Raw genomic sequence first — 23,656 nt, forward strand, 5'->3', positions numbered from 1 at the left:
GTTATACAAGTAATATTCTGTAAGGTTCCTCAATTAACAGGTTAACTGATAACAGGTGTGGGTATCAAAATTGGGTATAAAAGGAGCTTCCACCAAAGGCTCAGTCTTTGCAAGCAAGGATGTGTCATGGCTCTCCACTTTGTGCTGAACTTAATGACAGAATTATCTGTCAATTTTAAAACAATGTTTCTCGGTGCAGGATAGCAAAGAATTTAGGTCTGTCACCAATGTTAATAACATTGTGAAAAGATTCAGGGAATCAGGAGAAGTCTCTGTGCGTAAACACCAAGAAACCACTGCTGATGTGTGCGTGACCTTCAAGCCGTTAGGCAGTATTTGTATTAGAATCCGTCATGTTACTGTGGCGGATGTAGCCACATGGGCTTTGGGAGTACCTTGAGAAATCATTGTCGCTTAACACACACACTCTGTTGCTGCATCAGGAAATGCTTCATGAAACTGTATTATGCAAAGAGGAAGCCATAAATCAATTTTGTGTAGAAATGTCGGTGAGTTCATTAGGCCCAAGCTCATCAGAGATGGAGCGAATGACAATGGAAACGTGTTCAGTGGTCAGATGGGTCCATGTTTCAGCTTGTTTTTTGGGAAAAAGTGACGTTGAATTCTGTGTGCCAAATATGAAATAGGCCATCAAGAATGTCTTCAATGAAAGGTGCAAAAACCAACATCTCTGATGGCATGGGGGAATCTGTATATATGTGACGGTACCATTGATGTGGAGGCTTAAACTCGGATTTTACAGAAACTTGTCCTGTCAAGATAACGTCTTTTCACAGGAACTCGATGTATATTTCAGCAGGACAGTGCCAGGCCTCATGCTGCACAAATTACAAAAGCGAGGCTTTGTAGAATCCATGTGCTTGACTGGGCTGCCTGCAGTCCTATTTCCTATTGAAATTGTCTGACCATCATGAAGAGATGAATCGGACACTTGCGACCACAGACTGCTGAGCAGCTCGCGTCTTGTATACAGCAAGAATGGGCAAAAAGTCCACCTGGAAAAACTGCAACACTTAGTTTCTTCAGTTCCTAAGCAATTAAGAAGTGTAATTTTAAAGAAAGGGGATGTGACCTAGTGGTAAACTTGCCTTTGTTCCAACTTTTTTGAAATGTTCTACATTTCTACATTTGTTTATGTTTAACAAACAGAATTAAGTTTGTAGGTGAAAACACTAAAAATCTTTTCATTGTCCTTTTGCCTGTTAGAAGGTTCAAGTGAATTAGCAAATTAAAGATTTTAATTTTTATAGCATTTTTAGAAAGTGTCCCAACTTTTTTTTTTTTGGAAATGGGGTTTGTATATTCCTGTGTTAATAGTTATCTTGCTACAGTGGATATTTCCTGTCGTGTCATATTCTCTTGACCCTCCTTGGCATTAGTTCTGACCGTAATTCAGGTTCAGAATTCTATGCAAGTGTGATTTAAGCCCAATTCAGATTTGAGGTAAGGGTAGTGAAGTGCTTAACAATGTTAGGCCAGAATAACTCTTGTAATGGTGTTCTGCTGCCATTTAGTGGAGGAAATATGCCGCAAGATATTAATATTTCTATGTGTTCTTCCACTTTATGGTAACACAATATTCATTTCAGTGGAGCAGAGCCTTCAGAGGCCAATGTTTTAATCATTTATATTGCTTAGTTTATGTGCATTCATTGAAGTTTTCTTTTTCTTTTTTTTTTTTTTGGTGATCATGCTAGTGATTACCTTTTTATAATCTTTACTTTTTAAAGGTATATATGGTTAATGGGTATGACACAAGATAAAATAATTTTTTAATATGGTAATAGACAAAGTCTTGATAGACTTCACATAAGTTATTAAAACAATACAGTGGTGTGCAAAACTATTTGCCCCCTTCCTGATTTCTTAGTCTTTTGCATTTTTGTCACACAAAATGTTTCTGATCATCAAACACATTTAACCATTAGTCAAATATAACACAAGTAAACACAAAATGCAGTTTTTAAATGATGGTTTTTATTATTTAGGGAGAAAAATCCAAACCTACATGGCCCTGTGTGAAAAAGTAATTGCCCCTTGTTAAAAATGACCTAACTGTGGTGTATCACACCTGAGTTAAATTTCCATAGCCACCCCCAGGCCTGATTACTGCCACACCTGTTTCAATCAAGAAATCACTTAAATAGGAGCTGCCTGACACAGAGAAGTAGACCAAAAGCACCTCAAAAGCTAGACATCATGCCAAGATCCAAAGAAATTCAGGAACATGAATGAGAACAGAAGTAATTGAGATCTATCAGTCTGGTAAAAGTTATAAAGCCATTTCTAAAGCTTTGGGACTCCAGCGAACCACAGTGAGAGCCATTATTCACAAATCGCAAAAACATGGAACAGTGGTGAACCTTCCCAGGAGTGACTTGCCGACCAAAATTACCCCAAGAGCGCAGAGACGACTCATCCGAGGGTCACAAAGACCCCAGGACAACGGAACTGCAGGCCTCACTTGCCTCAATTAAGGTCAGTGTTCACGACTCCACCATAAGAAAGAGACTGGGCAAAACGGCCTGCATGGCAGATTTCCAAGACGCAAACCACTGTTAAGCAAAAAGAACATTAGGGCTCGTCTCAATTTTGCTAAGAAATATCTCAATGATTGCCAAGACTTTTGGGAAAATACCTTGTGGACTGATGAGACAAAAGTTGAACTTTTTAGAAAGCAAATGTCCCTTTACATGGCGTTTCAGAAAAAGAACATCATACCAACAGTAAAATATGGTGGTGGTAGTGTGATGGTCTGGGGTTGTTTTGGTGCTACCGGACCTGGAAGGCTTGCTGTGATAGATGGAACCATGAATTCTACTGTCTACCAAAAATCCTGAAGGAGAATGTCCGCCATCTGTTCATCAAGCTGAAGCGATCTTGGGTGCTGCAACAGGACAATGACCCAAAACACACCAGCAAATCCACCTCTGAATGGCTGAAGAAAAACAAAATGAAGACTTTGGAGTGGCCTAGTCAAAGTCCTGACCTGAATCCAATTGAGATGCTATGGCATGACCTTAAAAAGGCGGTTCATGCTAGAAAACCCTCAAATAAAGCTGAATTACAACAATTCTGCAAAGATGAGTGGGCCAAAATTCCTCCAGAGCGCTGTAAGAGACTCATTGCAAGTTATCGCAAACGCTTGATTGCAGTTATTGCTGCTAAGGGTGGCCCAACCAGTTATTAGGTTCAGGGGCAATTACTTTTTCACACAGGGCCATGTAGGTTTGGATTTTTTTCTCCCTAAATAATAAAAACCATCATTTAAAAACTGCATTTTGTGTTTACTTGTGTTATATTTGACTAATGGTTAAATGTGTTTGATGATCAGAAACATTTTGTGTGACAAACATGCAAAAGAATAAGAAATCAGGAAGGGGGCAAATAGTTTTGCACACCACTGTATGTAGGGTTTGAAAGTGAGGGGAAAGGGTTTAGGGTAGTATTAATACATTTTTACTAATGTTAATGACACATTTTTTACTATCTGTTAATGGGTAATCAAAATGAGTATCTCCATTGTATTTTGTTTTAAACATTATGGGATGAAACCACCGGTCTCCCTGGTTTTAACAAAAACTTGTTTCTGATATCGAGTAATTTAGTTTTAATTCTCCAGTCTGTGTATGCTAACCATATCATCTTCTTCCCCTTTCGGCTGCTCCCGTTAGGAGTTGTCACAGTGGGTCATCTGTTTCCATATCTTTCCATCCTCTGCATCTTGTTCTTTAACACCCATCATCTGCATGTCCTCTCTCCCCACATCCAAAACCTTCTCTTAGGCCTTCCTATTTTCTTTTTTCCTGGCAGCTCTATCCTTAACATCCTTTTCCCAATATACTCGGCATCTCTCCACTGCGCATGTCCAAACCAGGGCAATCTCTCCTCTCTCTGACTTTGTCTCCCAACTGTCCAACTTGAGCTGACCCTCTAATGTACTCTTTTCTAATCCTATCCATCCTCATCACACTCTGTGCAAATCTTAGCATCTTTAACTTGGATACCTCCAGCTCTGTCTCCGGCTTTCTGGTCAGTGCCACAGTCTCCAACCCATATAACAAAGCTGGTCTCATTAAACACATTTTGTACATGTGGACTGAACTAGAAACCTGCATTCTTGTGAAACCCAACTTTATTTTTGGCAGAGTTGTATGTAACTGTAGTGCTAGGTAATGTTTAATAGCTAGTTTAAGAATCGAGTACCACTTCGTCAAGTGAGTGTTTTATGGTAGAGAGGCCAGATGGAATCCCCCCGATCAGTGAGGGCAGACAACTACAGTGGAACCTCGGGTCACGAACGTCTCGGAACACGTACAAATCAGGTTACTGCAATAAAGTTTGCCAAACTTTTGCATCTGTTCACGACCACACACTCGGGTGACGAACAAGCCAGTTTCCCTTCCGGTTCATACGCGCCGATGATTTCCGCATGTGTTCAGTCTCTCCCTGTGCATTCACTGTGAACTCTTTGTGCTCTATTTCGTTTCCCTTCTGGTTTGTACGCGCTGGTGATTTACACACGTGTTCTGTCTCTCCCTGTACAGTATAGGGTGGTCCAGATCTAATTATGCAGTTTTCATTACGCTTTAACTTATTAAGTTTATTACATAGAAAATCACCTGAAAAATCCCAGACCATCGAAATGTGCGAACTGACGACTTGAAGAATCGTCTTTACGCCGAACTGGAATCGTCCCCGCATAAATCCGTCATCCAGACGATCTGGATCTGCATAATTAGGTCTTGCCTCAAAACTGTAATCTCCTCTCCACCCAGCTTCCTGCTCACTTCCTTCATGCCAGAATTCGACTCATGCAAGGTTAGTTTTATTGGTTGTTTATGGTTAGTTTTTGTATAAATTAAGGATTTTTCAAATGTTCATTTTTTTTTCCCTGTGCTTAAAAATCTTAAAAAAAAAAAAAAAAAATTAAATAAATAAATTTACCTACAGTTCATACGGTCTGGAACTGTTAATTGTATTTACATACAATCCTATGGGGGGAAATTACTTCAGGTTCCACTGTATCTTCGTTCATTCTCTTCTTTTTTGGCATGACTGCACCAGTAGGGCCCTGAAGAATTCTTGTTGCCATTCACTCAGTGAAACAGCTCAAGCTAAACCCCCTTCCCAGTTCAGCAATTTTACAGTGTAGGTGTACAAATTATTAAACTATAAAGATGTAAAACTGTCCTAGATGGTGCTTTCCTTGTTAGTGAAACTCTGGGGGTTGAAAACTGCCTTGTCTAGCTTTGTTACTCTTTATCATTACAAATAGAGACATGCAAAATATTTATCAACTTGTAAAGTGGCTGATATCTGGCATATATTTCACCACACAGCACATTATTCAAAATAAGGTTATTCATGTACAAAGAAACTGAAGAGCCTCTGGCACAAACTGAAGATATTTCATTCCATCTGCATTGTTATGGATAAAGGCTAAATCAAGAAATACAGCCAATGAGAGAGAGAGGGGGGTTAGGAGCATGTGCTGATACAATGCATTGCCGCACCCACCACACGACAAACCAACATAGGATCCCAGATTAGGACCTAGGTACAGCCATGCAACGTGTGACACCTCGACACCACACTAGTTGAGATGGGGTGGAACCGTGTGAGGGTTTTTATGGTGGCTGGAGTGCCAACTCTGTCACCAACCCCCAGGTTTTTCCCTTCAGGTTGTAGGGCTGGATGCAGATTAGAGAGCAGAATTTTTGATTCTTTTGCAACAGGGAAAAGAGAAGGTGAATTTATAATTGTGATTCTTGAGTGGAAGGGGTAAACTATTTTAATCATGGTTTTTTAAGGAATAAAAATCTCCATTTATTAGCAACCCTGACACAATGTAATGTCCCTGTCATGCTTTGTCGGTAAGATGTTTACAGCAATTTTGAAAACATTTGATATAAAAGTTCACGTAACTGTTTCTGTAATGGTGATAAATTTAGAGTATATTTTCTGTTTGTAAAGTTGACTCAACATGCCTTTACATTTTTTTCAACAAATATGTTTAGGAATTTATCTGTACATACTGTTGCCTGAGTTGAATTGCTTGTGAATAGATTTCTGTCTTTTAAGTTCATAACAATCTGTTTGCTTTTATGCTATAATGTAAGAAGTTAATTATTCCTGGGGGTAATGAGTGAGATTCCCAGTAATCCAGGTGATCACACCACAGAATTGGACAGCAAGGAGACCAGTTCAGTGCAGATGGGATGATAAAAATGTAATTTAGGTAGGTCAGTTCAACAGTCTAAGAAATGTGTGTGTGTGTATACAGTGTGTTTTGCGTATTATGCAACTTTTGCATTAGCAATTCTGTGTTTTCAGTGGTTATGTTCTGCCATGGCTTGAAACAGACGGATGCATGCTCAAATTATATGATTATCTTTTGCTAAATGATGTTAAGAGTTTCACGTATTACATTGTGGTGGTGTTTTATATAGCCTACAAAGTGAAGTTCATAAGAAGTGGCAGAGTGATGGTGAACAGCACACAAGGGTTTCATTGAACTGTGTACAAGTAATGAGAAATCTAAACTGAACTTCTTACATTGCATTGTATTTTTAATAAATAAATGAGTAAGCCTAGTCCCGCGCATGCCACAAGTTCTGTGGCTTATCGTGCAAATACGCAATGATAAAAATAACCAGGAAAATGACAAAGGCAGAGTGTGCCCAACCACAATTTAATTATCAAAGTTTTTAATGCACAGTAAGTTGCTGTTTCTGAGGGTATGGTAATAAAAGAACTGATGACAATGTTTTTTGAGTGAGTAAGCTCACTTACACTCACTGATGCCAAATCTTTAAATACCTGGGAAGAACATGCAGACTCAATGTAGAACCTGGTACTGTGAAACAGGAATGACAGCTCTGTGCTACGAGACTGCCTATGCTAAACACCTGTACAAAAAAAAAAAAAATTAAAACTAAATGTGTATAACATCTGTTCAGTTTTTGTCACTTGATTGCATATGTATGTACTTAGTCTTTGTCTTGTGAGACCACTGAAGCACATGTGCATTATCAAATGGACAGTAGCAGGCAATATCTCTGAAGTTAACTTCTGTTTAGTGAAAGACAAGCAATGGCCTTTTTTTTTTTTTTCCTCCCCCATTTATTATTGTCTCCTTGTCCACAGAGCAGAAAATGTGATACATATCTGGTGTGACCTGTATCCCAAACACCCAGATACAACCAAACTATATAATCATTGGTGCAAGGAAAGAAGTTTTTATTTTAAACAATACCTTCTACAGATTTTTATCACCACGCAAGTCAGTCACAGTTCATTTCAGTTTTGTTTTACACCTTCACTCTACTCCAAGCAAGCCTTGTCCACCACTTCCTGACAGTGACTGCTGGATGAGACAGAGTGGCTGCTTTTCAACCAAACCCTAGAGTACTACTGGTTCAATAGGATTGCCACCTGGAAGTGCTTCTGCGTCAGGTGGATCCTCCTTATAATAGGGAATAGCATCTCCTCCTAATGGCACCGGAGAAACCCAACAGGGATGCCCAGCAAAACTACAACTCCCATTAAGCCCTTCATGTGTCCAAATGAAAGCTATGCCAGAGGGACACTGTCAGCCAGTGTACTGGGGGAACACAAGACCTTGGGAGGCAGTCGCCCTCTGACCTTCCCTCATATTTACTATCTGATCTGGAAAGGTACCACAAACCAACCAATTGGGGATGACTGTCCATCTCCTTCCTTTATCATGGCTTCCTGACCAGTTAAGGAACCATCCATTGTGGCCACGATGTTAGTCAACCAGTGTCTTCTACAACACTGGGTATCCGCATTCAACAATGTCAATAACTGCATTTAAATGATCTGTAATGGAATCGGAATTAGTATTCCAGGCAAGTATTTAAGCATTTTTTCATGGTACATTAGTTATTAAGAAGGCAAGGAAGTGTAGAGAAATTTTCCCCAAGTGACAGTTGGAGTCTGTTTAAAAAGCAGAAGACTGTCCATTTTTCTAATTATGAACAAAGTAACCATTCAAAATTACGAAAAGGTTCGTTTTTAAAAGTGAAGTACAAAAGCCCACTGCAAAATAGTGCAAATGTTGCACATCATTTCTAGAGCAGCACAGTGCCAAAGTTAGTACAAGGTAAAGTAAACAACCATTCTTTTACAATTGAATGTAATTTAATTTTTTCCTTTGAATAATAGTTTTGAAGGACATTTTGTATTTTATTTGTATATTGATTTATGATCTGACAGTTTTAATGTATATAAGTGTACATTGCAATATTTTAAAGTGTACAATATATACATTTAAGTGGTGTGTTCACTTAAAACATTCACAGAAATTGTAATCAGTGTTGGTATTTTGGAAAGAAGTTCCTTCTCTTGAACAAAAGTGAAGGATCTGCTTGCAGACCTTCAGGGTAGGGTTTTTTTTTTGACCTCCTCCTGCTACGGGACCTTGCAGTTGTTGGTGCGAAATGGAGAGTCTGAGGTTACTTGGAAAATTTGCCCCTCAGGATCCCCCGGACTTAAACATTGGTTTAATGGATTGCCATTTGTACGCTTTTAAAGGTAGATATTGATGTAGGACAGTTGCTGTTTAGCTGCAGTTCACTAATAAAGAATTATCCCTACAATAGACATGTGATTATGTAGGACCAAACTGAAGTCAGTATCTGTTCACATGACAATCGTACAGTGTACATCATTTTTTAAAAAGCTATGTTTTTCCCCATCAACACTGCTATTTAAAACTTTGCATTTTTACATTTACACACAGAAGTGTTGTCAAAATTGTTTTTTGCTAGTAGATAATGCTGATTCAATGTGGATGGTATGCCATGATAAACAGAGGTTTTCAAATTTAGTTATGTTAGTTTAGACTAGGACTCTTACAAAACACTTGCTATGATGTTAATAATCCATGAATGTTTATCAAAGTATTTTTCTGTTGGTTTTAATGTTCCCCAATCCAAGTTGCTTATACTGGATATGACAACATGTTAATGTACACCCCTTTTCTTTTCACATACTGTATATCTTTTTGATGTCTTATTTCTTGTGAATAAATAACGACACAGTAAATGCTACATGCTTGTGACATAGATTTATCATATTTTAGTCAGAAGTGATGACTAGATTATGTCCTTTATGAGTAAAAGCATAGGTATGAAAGCATACTTGACCTTTTTAATAAAACTATACATGCAAATATACATTTAATTGTAAATCTGTACTTGATTGTTTTCCACTGAGAGATATCATATAACATCTGTCTTCAGATGACATTTGCAGAGAAAGAAGAGCAGCATTTGTCATACCCTATTCCCATTTGATAGGGCTTTTTTTTTTTTTGGTTTAGTGTTTGGTAAATCGTCTTATGTTATGCTATAATACTGGAATACATACTTGGTCAAATGCTCATTTACCTGTGAAATACCTTTTTTGGTAGATCTGTTTCCAACTGAGATGCCAGAACTATGAATCTATATAGTCCATTTATGAAAAAAGTATATAAGTTGGTGGAAATCTACACAAATCAACATTCATGTTCTTTATGGTTTGGATGCAGCAACGGATATTTTTTTCCCCAACAAGTCTACAAATTACCCATTTTCATAATGATTAAGGATAAATGAAGTTTCCTTGTGGGTTAGGTTTCCTGACTGGGGTGTCAAATTCAGACTGGCTGGGAGTCGATGCCTGTCCCTCGTACAGGGACTGAACACAAGGCCAGATCTAGCCTTAACGGGGCATTACCCTCTCGCACATCAATCCACACCTTATCATAAAAAATAGTGTTTCAGAACATCTCTCCATTCATATGTCATGTGTGTTAATGGAAGCATATAACTTTTTTAGATGTTCAGTTAGTGGGCTATTGTAATAGCATACCTAATTTCTGAAAACAAATCGAACACTAAATTAGGATTGTTTGTTGTTGTGGTTTCTTTTGTTTACTCACATTCCAATTGTTCTAATGATGTACCCAAGTCATATACTTCACTCATAACTAGATACAGCCCTCATACCATTGATTTCTGCACTTCTATCGAGCCTAATTCAATGACTAATTCTACGTTATACTTGGGTATTGGTAGTAGCAAAGGCTGCTCTCTTTTTAGAGGAAGCTTAACAACAGAATAAAGGCTGCATTTTACTAATTCTGAAACACATTTTAAATTGACAAGATTTATAAAAAGGTAACCTTTAAATTTGTGTTTGGGGAAAAATCTAAATATCTGGAGTATTCAAGCATCAGAAGTGTGACATTATAAATTTTAATGAATATAACTTGAATTGTTAATTTAACTACAGTATTATGCTTTCAAAGTACTGTTAACCAGCTAGTAGTCATCCTGTTTGGAAATACTGTTTAAAATCAATACTAAAAATAAAACTTTTTGCAACTTGAGAGAGAATGTCTGTCAATAAATTCAGTATGTGCACATGCTGAGATAAATCGGGTAGTCAAATAATGATCATATTCTTTATACACCATACAATAAAATCCTCCCCCTTCAAAACAATAAAATTACCCCATTTACTGTTGGATTGGAGGGGAGTCTTCTTTAACATAAAACTCAAGCCCTGCTAGGGGCATTTTTGCTTTTGCCCCTGATTAATTCTGATGTAGTGTTAACACCAGTTATGAAGAAACCTATGGAGAATCCACAATTTTCTCAGCTGGCATAGGTCAGCTGTATGTTCTCCCTCTCCTGGGGTTTGAATAATTTAATAATCATATACAGAACTCTGTCCAAAGCAGACATACTAACTGCTGAAAACAATGATTGGCTACTGTATATAATACCTAAAGGCTTTATTTCCTCTGGTAATTTTACTGTATTTATCCACTGCAAGATCCCACTTGTGATCACTACAGTATTGAATTTGGGAGATGAATGTGGAATATAAAGTCTTATATAAACTGTTTTATCATTAAAAAAAAAAAAAAAAATTTAATTTAGCGCTTCTGATGACATTTTATGCTGCAATTCAGTATTTGTTTTTAAACATCAGTGTTTCACAACCTACCACCTGGAATAGAACTTTTGCTTTAAATTATGGGTTTAAATTCAGATAACATTCCATAATTGAGGCTTACATTGTTTTTTGTATCTGCAGACATACTGTTGAGGGATCAGAATTGGTAGTCTGTGCCTAATCATCTAATGTAAAGCTAAATTAACATTTAGAGATATCTCAGAATACATTTTAAGATATCTGAAAATGCATTACATATTAATTCAGGATATTTTGAAGTTCTGTGCATTTTAATATATCTTAAATACATTTTGAGCTCCCTTAAAATAAGTCTGTAGGCATTTTGAGATAGTTGAAGTGCATTTCAGGAGATCTCAAGATGACTTCCAGCTCATTTCAAGATGATTTAAAATGAAGACGTCCCATTTGAAGAACAGGAACATTTTAAAGGAAGTGATTTTGAGATATCTAAAAATTTATTTAATAGATATCATAAAATTTGTGGTATCTCAATGTATTTGCGATATCATGAAATAGATTTTCAGTTATTTTGAGATTTTGAAATGCATTTCAGAATCTGAGTGCATTATAGATATCTTAATGTAAATAACATTTTCAGATATCAGGAAATGAGCTTTAGATTTCTTAAAGTAATGTGCATTTTGAGATATCGGAAATTCATTTTGAGATTTCTAAATGTTAATTTGGCTGGCTTTCCAAAGAGATTGAGGCTTCTGATCACGTATGTAAATGGTGCCTAAGTAAATTAGATATTTCTCTCGCATTACATAAACAGACGAGTCAATCCAGTTTGCCAAAGTCTAAGTTTTTAAGGTGTTCTTCTCGTATCTTTTCTATCAACTTTGTATTTCTAAACACATGTAAGTCTTCATTGAAAGTTTCTGCCAAGAGGAAAAGTTTTTTGGATTTTCTTAATGTAGTAGATGACATGTCCAGAAGATCATCACCTTTAGGTCCAAGAATCTTAACTGTTTTTCACATGGCTGAATATCACATTTTAAAAAAAAAAATTAATACATAGTAAAGTAAACATAGGCAATTTTTAGGTTTTCGTCTAAGCAGTAATATAAAAGTTTCTAGTAACAATGTAAATAAAGGTATACACTAAATCTCTTGAATATATTTTGGCAACTCTTTTCTTGTATGCTTTGTGTATCTTATGCTTTAATATATTAATGTTTGTCAAGCAGCTTGATCTGCATTCAGAGTTGCTGTTTATTTAATGCTCTGCATTTAAATGGTAAATTGATTTATCATGTAAAAAAATGGAATACTTTAACTTTATCCCCAGTATAACTTTATTAAGCAAAGTTTGATTAATTTTAGTACTTTCAGGTTATGTAGTGTACAGGTAATAGAAACAACATACATTAACTTTAAAACGTATTAGTTGTTCGCTTTTTTTTTTTAATACAGTTTCAGTCAAAGCATTTTTATTTTTTGTAGGGAAGATCTTTATGCTATTAAGCTGCTAAGGTCTCTTTTTCCCAATCATGGTGTGCTTTGTAGTATTTATTTATTTTTTTTCCCCATCCATCCAGTATTTTTTTGAGACTGTGATATTTAGGTCATAATAAGAAAAATGTTAAAGGTCAGTGACAGCTGTGTGTAACTGGTGCTGTAATCTTTTCTGACAGTACTTTAAGCTATTTGCTGTAGACCTGAGGTTGGGAAATTTTGTATAGTATATTTATTACTGGCACTGATTCATTTTTTTTAATCTATAAGTTAGAAATGTTAGTTTTAGGTAAATGGTCCTTGAAGTACATGTACCCCATTATGGTGGTGGGGTGTGGTGTTTTTTTTTTTTTTTTTCCTTCTGTCCTTCCTTCTACAAAATTTTACTTTATAAAGGCAGAGCTGTCACCTACAAATTTTAAGATTTTTCTTAAAGCTAGTGTGGGTTTGTTTGGCTTTAGGTACCCCTTGAAGATTGTGCCTGCCAACACATTGCATTTCCTTGGAATTCTAGTAGCTTCTGCTGTACTATACACTGATTTCCCCCCCGTATGATTGATGTATGCATTCATATACTTTCTCTCTCCGCATCTGTAATCCAGATTTGCACTTGCAGTCAGTGTCCAGTCAAGTCATGTACCGCTTAATCCAGACCAGGGGCACGGGGTGGGGGCATATGCCTATCCTAGCTAGCATTGGGTACAAGGCAGGAACCAACTATGGCAAAGCAGAAGTTTATTACATGGTGAAAATAGCCTCATACACCTCCCCCCAGGCCAATTTAGTGTTGCCAGTTCACCTAACATGGATGTCTTTGGATAATGGGAGGAAACCCACGCAGACACTGGGAGAACAAGTAAATATACAGGGATGACACGGGACGTGAACCCTGGTGTCCTTACTGGATGGTTGGGTTGTTTACTTATTACTTCCTTAAACATTGGGTATATCCTACTGTCCTTTACTTGGTTTATCAGGTCATGTTTGGTTTGTTTGTTAATTTGTGCTGTCCTTTGCTGATCAGAGTTATAAATTTTTTTTTTTTAGCTTATGCTATATTATATCTGTTACTATATTCTACATCTGGGAATTGTCTTTTCTTTGTTGTGGATGCCACTGTTATTTGATCTATACTAATAAAAGGCAAAGCCCTCACTCACTCACTCACTCACTGACTCATCACTAATCCTCCAACTTCCCGTGTGGGTGGAAGGCTGAAATTTGGCAGGTTCATTCCTTACAGCTTCCTTACAAAAGTTGGGCAGGTTTTATATCGAAATTCTACGCGTAATGGTCATAACTGGAAGCTGTTTTTCCATTTACTGTAATGGAGATGAGCTTGAACGCCGTGGGGGCGGAGTTTCGTGTGACATCATCACGCCTCCTACGTAATCACGCAGTACATAGAAAACCAGGAAGACCTCCAAAAAGCGCTGAAGAAAACATGCATTATATAATTGAGAAGGCAGCGAAACAATAAGAAGCGGCGAAAGTGACATATACAACCATATTCATGAGTTCTGCTACTTCGGAAACAAAGCACGATGTAAACCTACACTTTAAATTAAGTTCATAGACAGGCTGCCGCTGGCGTTTGTAATTTAGTGCCTGCCCATATAAGGCCGTCCGTCAGCGCAATCCAATAGCAAACTCCCACTAAATATTCACGGGTGAAGGACTGTGCTTATGCAGAGGAAGATGAGATGGTCAGGGTGGTGTTTGACACAAACTCAGCGAAACTGCGAGAGAAAGTTTTAAGTGCCAGGACTAAGGTAACATTAAATACAGCCATGGACATAGCACGAGATGGCACCAGCACAGCTGGGAACCTTCGATGCATGTACACCGAGCGGCTCACGTGAACTGACGCGTGCACAGAAAAGCAACAGTTCCAAAGAGCTGAACAAAACCAATTACACAATTGAAAAGGCAGCAAAAATATGAAGCGTCTGATACATACAAGCATATTCATAAATCCAGCTACTGCGGAAACAAAGCACACGGTGGAAAAAGTCAATGTCCCGCTAAAGGAAGACAGTGTAAAAAACCCGTGCATGCAGTGTGTCAGGTCTCAGATAAAGAAGAAGACGAGCTGTTTATTGATGCAGTAAGAAACGAATCGATGAATGAAACCTGTCATCTTTACAACGATTGACAAACACGGAATGTAACTTGAACACAACACATCCTACAAATACGAACCTGATTGAAAGAAATAATGATAATCAAATCCTTGATGACAGCAACACTCAGTAACACTCACAAAACAAATACTGTATATTGACAGTCATGTTACGTTATTTTTAAAATGTTCCCTTTTCTTTTTCTAGCTTTTTTAACACACTACTTCTCCGCTGCGATACGCGGGTATATATATATATGTATATATATATCCCGATCTACATACTCGAATAATGGATACTTTATTCGCCATCAATGATTGTTTTGGTAAAGCCATACTCAGTGTATTCATTAGATGAACGGTAAAAAAGTAAGAGCGAGGGAGGATGACTTATTGAGGCATGCAGGCTGTAGTGCGTCAACTCTATCTGAATTGCGATCACATTTGAAAAATATATCTTTTCAAGTTCTATTTAGTCCATATGTGTCAAACTCAAGGGCCGGGCCACATCCGCCCGGCGTAATTATATCCGCCCGCAGATCATTTTATATACTGTATTATTGTTATTAATGGCCCGGTATATGAAGCGCTGGTAACACAATAAACTACAGATCCCATAATGCAGCGCTTCAGCTGCCTTGCCGAACACTTACCGCGTTAATCAAGTCTAGCTTATGATGCTGCAAGTTATTGCGAAGCTAGCTCACACGATGCTGAAGAGAAAAGTTGATTCTGAAAATAGAGCCTTTAAAAACCGATGGGAGGCTGAGTATATGTTTACTGAACCCGTGTGTCTCATTTGTGGAGCTAATGTGGCTGTAATTACAGAATTTAATCTAAGACGGCACTATGAGACAAAACATCAGGGTAACCTGAAAGACCTGAATGCAATGCAGAAGATACAGAAAGCAGAAGAATTAAATAAGAATCTGACACTTCAGCGGACGCTTTACCGTGCACAATCACAAAGTGATTTCAAGTGAAGCTGCTTTTATGGGAGACACAAATGCACCAGTGCAACTTGCCCCACTTTCCCTGTTGCCAAGTAATGTTAAACCAAGTCGTCACTACGGTGTTCCCAAACACGCACTTTGCTGATAAACTGAGTTTGCACGGCGCTTTGGTGACTTTGAAGAACAAAAAAAGTCCGTCTACATGCGGCTCGAACCTTGTGCATGTTTGGTAGCACATATCTGTGTGAGAAGCTCTTCTCAGTGATAAAGACTAACAAAACAGCACACAGGAGTCGCCTCACTGATGAGCACCTGCAATCCATCCTGAGAATCTCCACAACACAGAACCTCACACCAAACAGAAACGAACTTGTTGCCAAAAAGATGCCAGGCGTCCAGCTCTAAAATGACATATGAGCAAAGACAACTGAATGATTTGATTTGTTATTGCTGAAAGGAACACATTTTATTTATATTTCCAGGTTTTGTTATGCAGCATGTTCATATTTGAATTTGTATAATTTTGACAGGATATATTTTTATGGAGAGCAAAATCTTTTGGGATATTTAAAATCTAAGTTTATTTTTATATAAAATTACATAAGAGTAAAGAAATTTGAATGTTTGTTCTTTTAACGTTTACTTTATTTCTAACTTGTATAATTTAGACAGGATATATTTTTATGGAGAGCAAAATATTATAAGTTGTTTAAGGTTTGAGTTGATTTATTCAGGAATAATATTCCTGTCTGTTTTACCATTCCTACCAAAGATATTTCTGTCGACTAAATAAAAATTCCTTCTATTTAAAATTTAAATAGAACTTGAACAAATATAGTAGTTAATATCCGCAGACTTGCACGTAAGAGCGGAGTTATCCGTTTTAACAAGCAGATTGCACTGATGCTGTGTGTGTATATATGTAGATATGTATATATGTATATAATATATATATGTATGTATGTATGTATGTATGTATATATGTATGTATATGTGTATATATATATATGTATATATATATATATGTATGTATATGTGTGTATGTATGTATATGTGTATGTGTGTAAAACTATTTGCCCCTTCCTGATTTCTTATTCTTTTGCATGTTTGTCACACAAAATGTTTCTGATCATCAAACACATTTAACCATTAGTCAAATATAACACAAGTAAACACAAAATGCAGTTTTTAAATGATGGTTTTTATTATTTAGGGAGAAAAAAAATCCAAACCTACATGGCCCTGTGTGAAAAAGTAATTGCCCCCTTGTTGAAAAATCACCTACCTGTGGTGTATCACACCTGAGTTCAATTTCCTGATTACTGCCACACCTGTTTCAATCAAGAAATCACTTCAATAGGAGCTGCCTGACACAGAGAAGTAGACCAAAAGCACCTCAAAAGCTAGACATCATGCCAAGATCCAAAGAAATTCAGGAACAAATGAGAACAGAAGTAATTGAGATCTATCAGTCTGGTAAAGGTTATAAAGCCATTTCTAAAGCTTTGGGACTCCAGCGAACCACAGTGAGAGCCATTATCCACAAATGGCAAAAATATGGAACAGTGGTGAACCTTCCCAGGAGTGGCCGGCCGACCAAAATTACCCCAAGAGCTCAGAGACGACTCATCCGAGAGGTCACAAAAGACCCCAGGACAATGTCTAAAGAACTGCAGGCCTCACTTGCCTCAATTAAGGTCAGTGTTCACGACTCCACCATAAGAAAGAGACTGGGCAAAAACGGCCTGCATGGCAGATTTCCAAGACGCAAACCACTGTTAAGCAAAAAGAACATTAGGGCTCGTCTCAATTTTGCTAAGAAACATCTCAATGATTGGCAAGACTTTTGGGAAAATACCTTGTGGACTGATGAGACAACAGTTGAACTTTTTGGAAGGCAAATGTCCCATTACATCTGGCGTAAAAGGAACACAGCATTTCAGAAAAAGAACATCATACCAACAGTAAAATATGGCGGTGGTAGTGTGATGGTCTGGGGTTGTTTTGCTGCTTCAGGACCTGGAAGGCTTGCTGTGATAGATGGAACCATGAATTCTACTGTCTACCAAAAATCCTGAAGGAGAATGTCCGCCATCTGTTTGTCAACTCAAGCTGAAGCGATCTTGGGTGCTGCAACAGGACAATGACCCAAAACACACCAGCAAATCCACCTCTGAATGGCTGAAGAAAAACAAAATGAAGACTTTGGAGTGGCCTAGTCAAAGTCCTGACCTGAATCCAATTGAGATGCTATGGCATGACCTTAAAAAGGCGCTTCATGCTAGAAAACCCTCAAATAAAGCTGAATTACAACAATTCTGCAAAGATGAGTGGGCCAAAATTCCTCCAGAGCGCCGTAAAAGACTCATTGCAAGTTATCGCAAACGCTTGATTGCAGTTATTGCTGCTAAGTGTGGCCCAACCAGTTATTAGGTTCAGGGGGCAATTACTTTTTCACACAGGGCCATGTAGATTTGGCTTTTTTCTCCCTAAATAATAAAAACCATCATTTAAAAACTGCAGTTTGTGTTTACTTGTGTTATATTTGACTAATGGTTAAATGTGTTTGATGATCAGAAACATTTTGTGTGACAAACATGCAAAAGAATAAGAAATCAGGAAGGGGGCAAATAGTTTTTCACACCACTGTGTGTGTGTATATGTATATGTATATATATATATATATATATATATATATATATAATATGACAGCAACACTCATCACTCACAACAGTGACAAAACAATTACATTGACAATCATGTTACGTTATTTTTAAAATGTTTCCTTTTCTTTTCATTGCTTCTTTAACACACTACTTCTCCGCTGCGAAGCGTGGGTATTTTGCTAGTAGATACTAATAAAAAGCAAAGCCCTCACTCACTCATCGCTGATTCTCCAACTTCCTGTGTAGGTAGAAGGCTGAAATCTGGCAGGCTTATTTCTTACAGCTTACTTACAAAAGTGAAGCAGGTTTCATTTTGAAATTCTACGCATAACGGTCGACAACGTCCGCCATGTTGAACTTTCTTATTTATGACCCCATCTTCACGAGATTTGGTAGGCGGCTTCCCTGCGGAAACCGAAACCGATGTACGTACTTATTTCGATTGTATGTCGCCACTGTCTGCCGCCATATTGAACTTTCCAATGTCACTAATTTTCCCACTTCCCGTGTAGGTAGAAGGCTGACCCCATCTTCACGAAACTTGGTAGGCGGCTTCATTGCGCTAACCGAAACCAATTTACGTACTTATTTCAGTGGTATGACGCCACTGTCAGCCGCCATATTGAACTTTCCAACGTCACTAATTCTCCAACTTCCCATGTAGGTAGATGGCTGAAATTTGGTAGGCTCATTCCTTACAGCTTACTTACAAAAGTTGAGCAGGTTTCATTTCAAAATTTTACTCGTAACTGTCATAACGGTTGACAACGTTCGCCATGTTGAACTTTCTTATTTATGGCCCCATCTTCACGAAATTTGGTAGGTGGCTTCCCTGCGCTAACCAAAACTGATGTACTTGCTTATTTCGTGGTATGATGCCACTGTCGGCTGCCATATTGAACTTTTCAACGGTCTTTGTTACTTATGGGCCCATCTTCAAGAAATTTGGTACGCGGGTTTCCAACGCTAACTGAATCCTACTTACGTACATATATATTCCGTAGCCTGCAGCTCGGTCACAGTGTGAGGCGGCGTTGGGTCCCCCATCCCAACGCCTCCCACGTTGTTGGCTGCCTGCCTATATAAGGCCGTCCGTCGCTCCAGTCTCTACTGTACATTCCCTTCCTTGCTTCACCACGGGATTCACGTTTCCCTGCTAATAACTACATCCTTTTTATTTAATCCACGGCTTCTCCGCTGTTTTATTGTTCATTTATTACGATTATAGTTATTGTGTAGGTATTTTAGACTTCGTTTACATTGTTCTGGTACCCATTTCCTTCATCATTCCAACCGTACCCCCATTAACATGTCTATCGAGGTGATCACCATCGATCAAAAAACTGTCACTTACCGAGTGGTTTCCATGACCGGAGATGGCACCTACCTTTTCCATTCTCTTTGTTATATATTGCACGGCCATATCAGACTCACTCTTGATATCCGGAGGAACATTGTGTCTTATGTATTGAATGACTGGGACAGGTTCAAGGTGTGGCCTGATGACGGTACAGGAGATGATTATACTACACAGGAGCACTATAAGAGTGAAATGCTTAAGCCCTTCACCTATGCATCTGCATGTGAGTTGATGGCTGCCGCTGAATTGTTTGGTTGTCTTTCAAGTGTACCGAAATGGCCAAATATTTTACACCTTTTGACAACCGCCAATGCCTCTTAAACATCTTAGATTCACAGGTGACGATTTCAGTAGTGGACATTTTGTTGTTTATGAATGTTTAAACTCTCAAAAGCTGGATGCAAAGTTATCGATGAAACCGGTTGTGTGCTTACAACTCTTGACAGATGCCGAATGTCACTTCAACACAAGTCCTACAAAAACTGTCGTAATTGAAACAAACCATGAAACTCAAACCGATTTATGACAGCAGCAATCCAAGCTGTGAGATTTGAGACCAGATTACTTTTCACATGGCCAACTGTACGTTGCATGCTCAAGAGTAAGCTCCGCTCACAGCTTGGTCATATTACAACCGGAGGGCCGAACTGACAATGTGATATACAAAGAGATCCTTAACAAATAATTATTGGTATATTTTCCCTCAGTTTAAAAAGGTTTAATTTTCTTCATAAAAATTTTAAGGCAGTACTTCGCCGCGGGTATTTTGCTAGTGTAAAATATATATATATATATATATATATATATATATATATATATATATATATATATATATATATATATATATATATATATATATATATATATATATATATATATATATATATATATAAAATACTATACAGGTGCCGGTAGAATATCATGACAAAGTTGATTTCAGTAATTCCATTCAAAAAGTGAAACTTGTATATTAGATTCATTCATTACACACAGACTGATGTATTTCAAATGTTTCTTTTAATTTTGATGATAACTGTTGTTGTTGTTTGTTTATATATATATATATATATATATATAAATAAAATAACACACACACACATGTGCCTCAGTAACTGCCGCTCCATCATCTTCGGCCTGGGCACGCTGCAAGCGGTGTCTGGAGGGGGGTGATTTCGCTGCTCAAATAGTGTAGTGTCCCATGGGCGGCTCCCAGCTGCAAGTGGTGACCCGTAGTCCATAGTCACCGTGGCCACAGCTGTCTCTCGTGTGCAGGACGGAGGCTTGATGGGGTGGTTCGCTGCCCACCCACTACGCTGCTGCAGCTACTGCTCCTGACTAGACACAGGCTGAATGGAGCTGAGGGGGGCATTTCACTGTCTGCCCACCACACATGGTTGCCCTGTTAGTTCTCAGTGGGCAGCTGGTAATGCTGCAAGCGGTAACCCGGTTGTGGCTAAACGTAGGCCATTGAGTGTGAATGGGGTGGCGGGGGGTAGCATTGTAGTGTGCTTCGGGTGGCTGCCTGTTGAATGGGGGCAGTGGTGGGCCATTCACTACCCGCCTTTGGCCGAACCGCGTTCTCAGTAGGCGGACGCTGCAGGCAGCATACTGTAGTGGAGGTAACTGCCTGCTTGCTTGTACTGTTACGCACATAGGAGGAAGTTCTCTCTTGTCGGTACATCAGACGTATTGACGACGGGTGCCTACCTGCTGTGATAGTGTGTACAGTTCTGTGCAGAAGAGCTCATCTTAACATTTTGTCTTCACCCTTCAAGAATGTCTGTGAAACACAAATCTGATGCAAGTGCTGGTGATACAGTAAAGAAGAGAACAACTATCACCATTGACAAAGTAGAAATAATAATGTCAGAGAGGGGTGAAACTCCATCATTCATTGGCAGAGCACTTGGTTACAGTCTGTCAACAATAGGATTTATTAAAATAATGTACCTGTTCCGACTTGCATACAAATTCAACTTAAGTAGAAACCTACAGTCCCTGTTTTGTACGTATCCCAGGGAGTGTGTGCGTGTCTGTGTTCCATCATGCTTTGTTCTATCTAGACACTAATAGGTATGTTACATGGAATAGCCTTCATTCTACAGATTAAAAACAGTAGACTGACATGTTTCTTGAAAAAGCGGTTTAATTTTGGCCACTTTTGAACCCAGAGCGGAACTTTATGAATACCAGTACCCTGCAACACAAGTGAACAAAATAACAAATTTCAGCAGTGCTAATACAATTAGTGGTTTCTCTGATAGTACATGGTAATGACCAATTAGCATGTAAATATGATTAATGAGGATAAGCTATGGGAATTTACTATTTGGACACTGAATGAATTGTTGCTGAAAACTGGCCTTTACAGTCATAGGTAGATAAATTAAAAATTTGCCATTTGAAGCAGTAATAGCCATTGATACACTGTTGTAATTCATTGGCTATGTTTTTAAATTAATTTAATGGTATCTTGGTTAAAAAAAAAAGTGTGCATTTTTATCAAAAACGTGAATGGTAGCAAATCTGTTGTAGCTTTTCTATTTTATTAAAGAAGTTACGAAAATTGAGTCACATTTAACAACAAGGCAAAACTTACAAAAGTTCTAATAGAAGACTAGAACAGAAAATGGTTTATTTGAATCAGTATATGTGAATTTGGAAATTTTAATACAAATTACAATTTACATTTAGTTAGAGGTTGTACTTTTTTTGTGAATAGTGAAAAAATAATGGGTTCTTTATTTGCAGTATTCTGAACATAAGTATTTACAAAAAGTTAAACCGTATCCTCCTGTCTTCCTCCTTAACAAATATGAAGAGTGCAAGAATAAGAAAAAAATCTTCAAAAATTTTTTTCACAAAAATCAACTAGCTTACCAAAATAACTCCACTCTCTCTTAACTTTATAGTTCGCGTTGTACCCCAGGACCTGCTCTTTTACTCACTCTGTCTCAGTTGGACAAAAGACATTTTTTTGTCTCCTCTTGCCTCTTTATATTGTCCTGTAGTTATCATGGCTAGTCTCATACAATGTATGCTTTGTTTCTCCTATTTGGAAAGTTTGCAGCAACACTGGCTACACTCACATTTCCCCCAACTGGAACACTAGACATACACGTCTTTCCACTGGCATGCATGTTCATCTGTAAACCTCTCCTCTGTTATCAACCCAGTATGCAGCATTCTCGGTAATCAATTTACATTGGGCGCTCTCAAACTTTTATGGCACTTTTTCTCATATTGTCACATTAATATACTAATTTATTTCTTTGAAGTAGTAGCTGAGAGCTACTAAGTCATACAGCCATCTTCTGTCTGTGGTCATATTCATTTCATTGTATGCTTTAATGTAACTATATTGTAAATTAGTCAGTCAGTGTTTATTTTACATAGTGATGCTTATGATGCACCATCACAAGGCACTTTGTCGAAAACAATAATTAATTTGAAAAAGTTACTATTTTATCAGAAATTAGCTGCTAAACCAAGACCCTTATCAGTCTTTAGTAAGCTGTTCAGAAATCCAGTATTAGAATAAAAAAATATTTGCGATCTCCTAGTAATTGTAACTTCAGCGTCTTTCCTGTGCATTTATGTGTGTGAATGTCATGTAACTAGTGTTGCCTCTCGAGCGGATTGTCATAAAGCCTGCTTCTCAGACTCTGACATTACTTTTGAGGCATCTTTTTCACCCCCGTCCGGTTCTATACTTGCCGTCTTTTAAGGCGACTCTGTCAGCTTGCCTCGTATGCCTTTACTCCTCCTTGTATAGCTCAAACTTTGTTTTGTTACATCACCAATACTAAGCTGACCAGATTGCTCAGAGGGACTGGACACATAGACCATACTGTTAGTGTTATATTTTAGATAGATATATTTATTTAGTATTTAACTAGGATTGTTAAAGCCATCATTGAATATATTTGTTTAAACTTATTATTCTGTAGCCTTACTGAAGAAGTTCAAAATAAAAGTGAACCACCAGGAAACAATGCTGAGAATTTACAGCTTCATCGGGAGAAGACTGTTGGCCCAAATGGTGAGTAGTAGTTTTATTACTTAATATTTATGACAAAAT

The 23,656-nt window shown here is 37.8% G+C and overlaps 1 protein-coding gene across 4 annotated transcripts in view; it reads left to right on the forward strand.

The window, feature by feature from the left end:
- The window catches only part of tdrd9 (tudor domain containing 9), a 178,663-nt gene that overhangs the window by 15,799 nt on the left and 139,208 nt on the right, over positions 1-23,656 (forward strand). For all 4 annotated transcript variants that reach the window (XM_039741781.1, XM_039741784.1, XM_039741783.1 and 1 more), the window contains exon 2: positions 23,526-23,617. In XM_039741781.1, the coding sequence (XP_039597715.1) occupies positions 23,526-23,617 (92 nt within the window). The remainder of the gene's footprint in view (positions 1-23,525; positions 23,618-23,656) is intronic.

The sequence above is a fragment of the Polypterus senegalus genome, chromosome 18 (genome assembly GCF_016835505.1).
Source record: "Polypterus senegalus isolate Bchr_013 chromosome 18, ASM1683550v1, whole genome shotgun sequence".
Lineage (NCBI taxonomy): Eukaryota > Metazoa > Chordata > Cladistia > Polypteriformes > Polypteridae > Polypterus > Polypterus senegalus.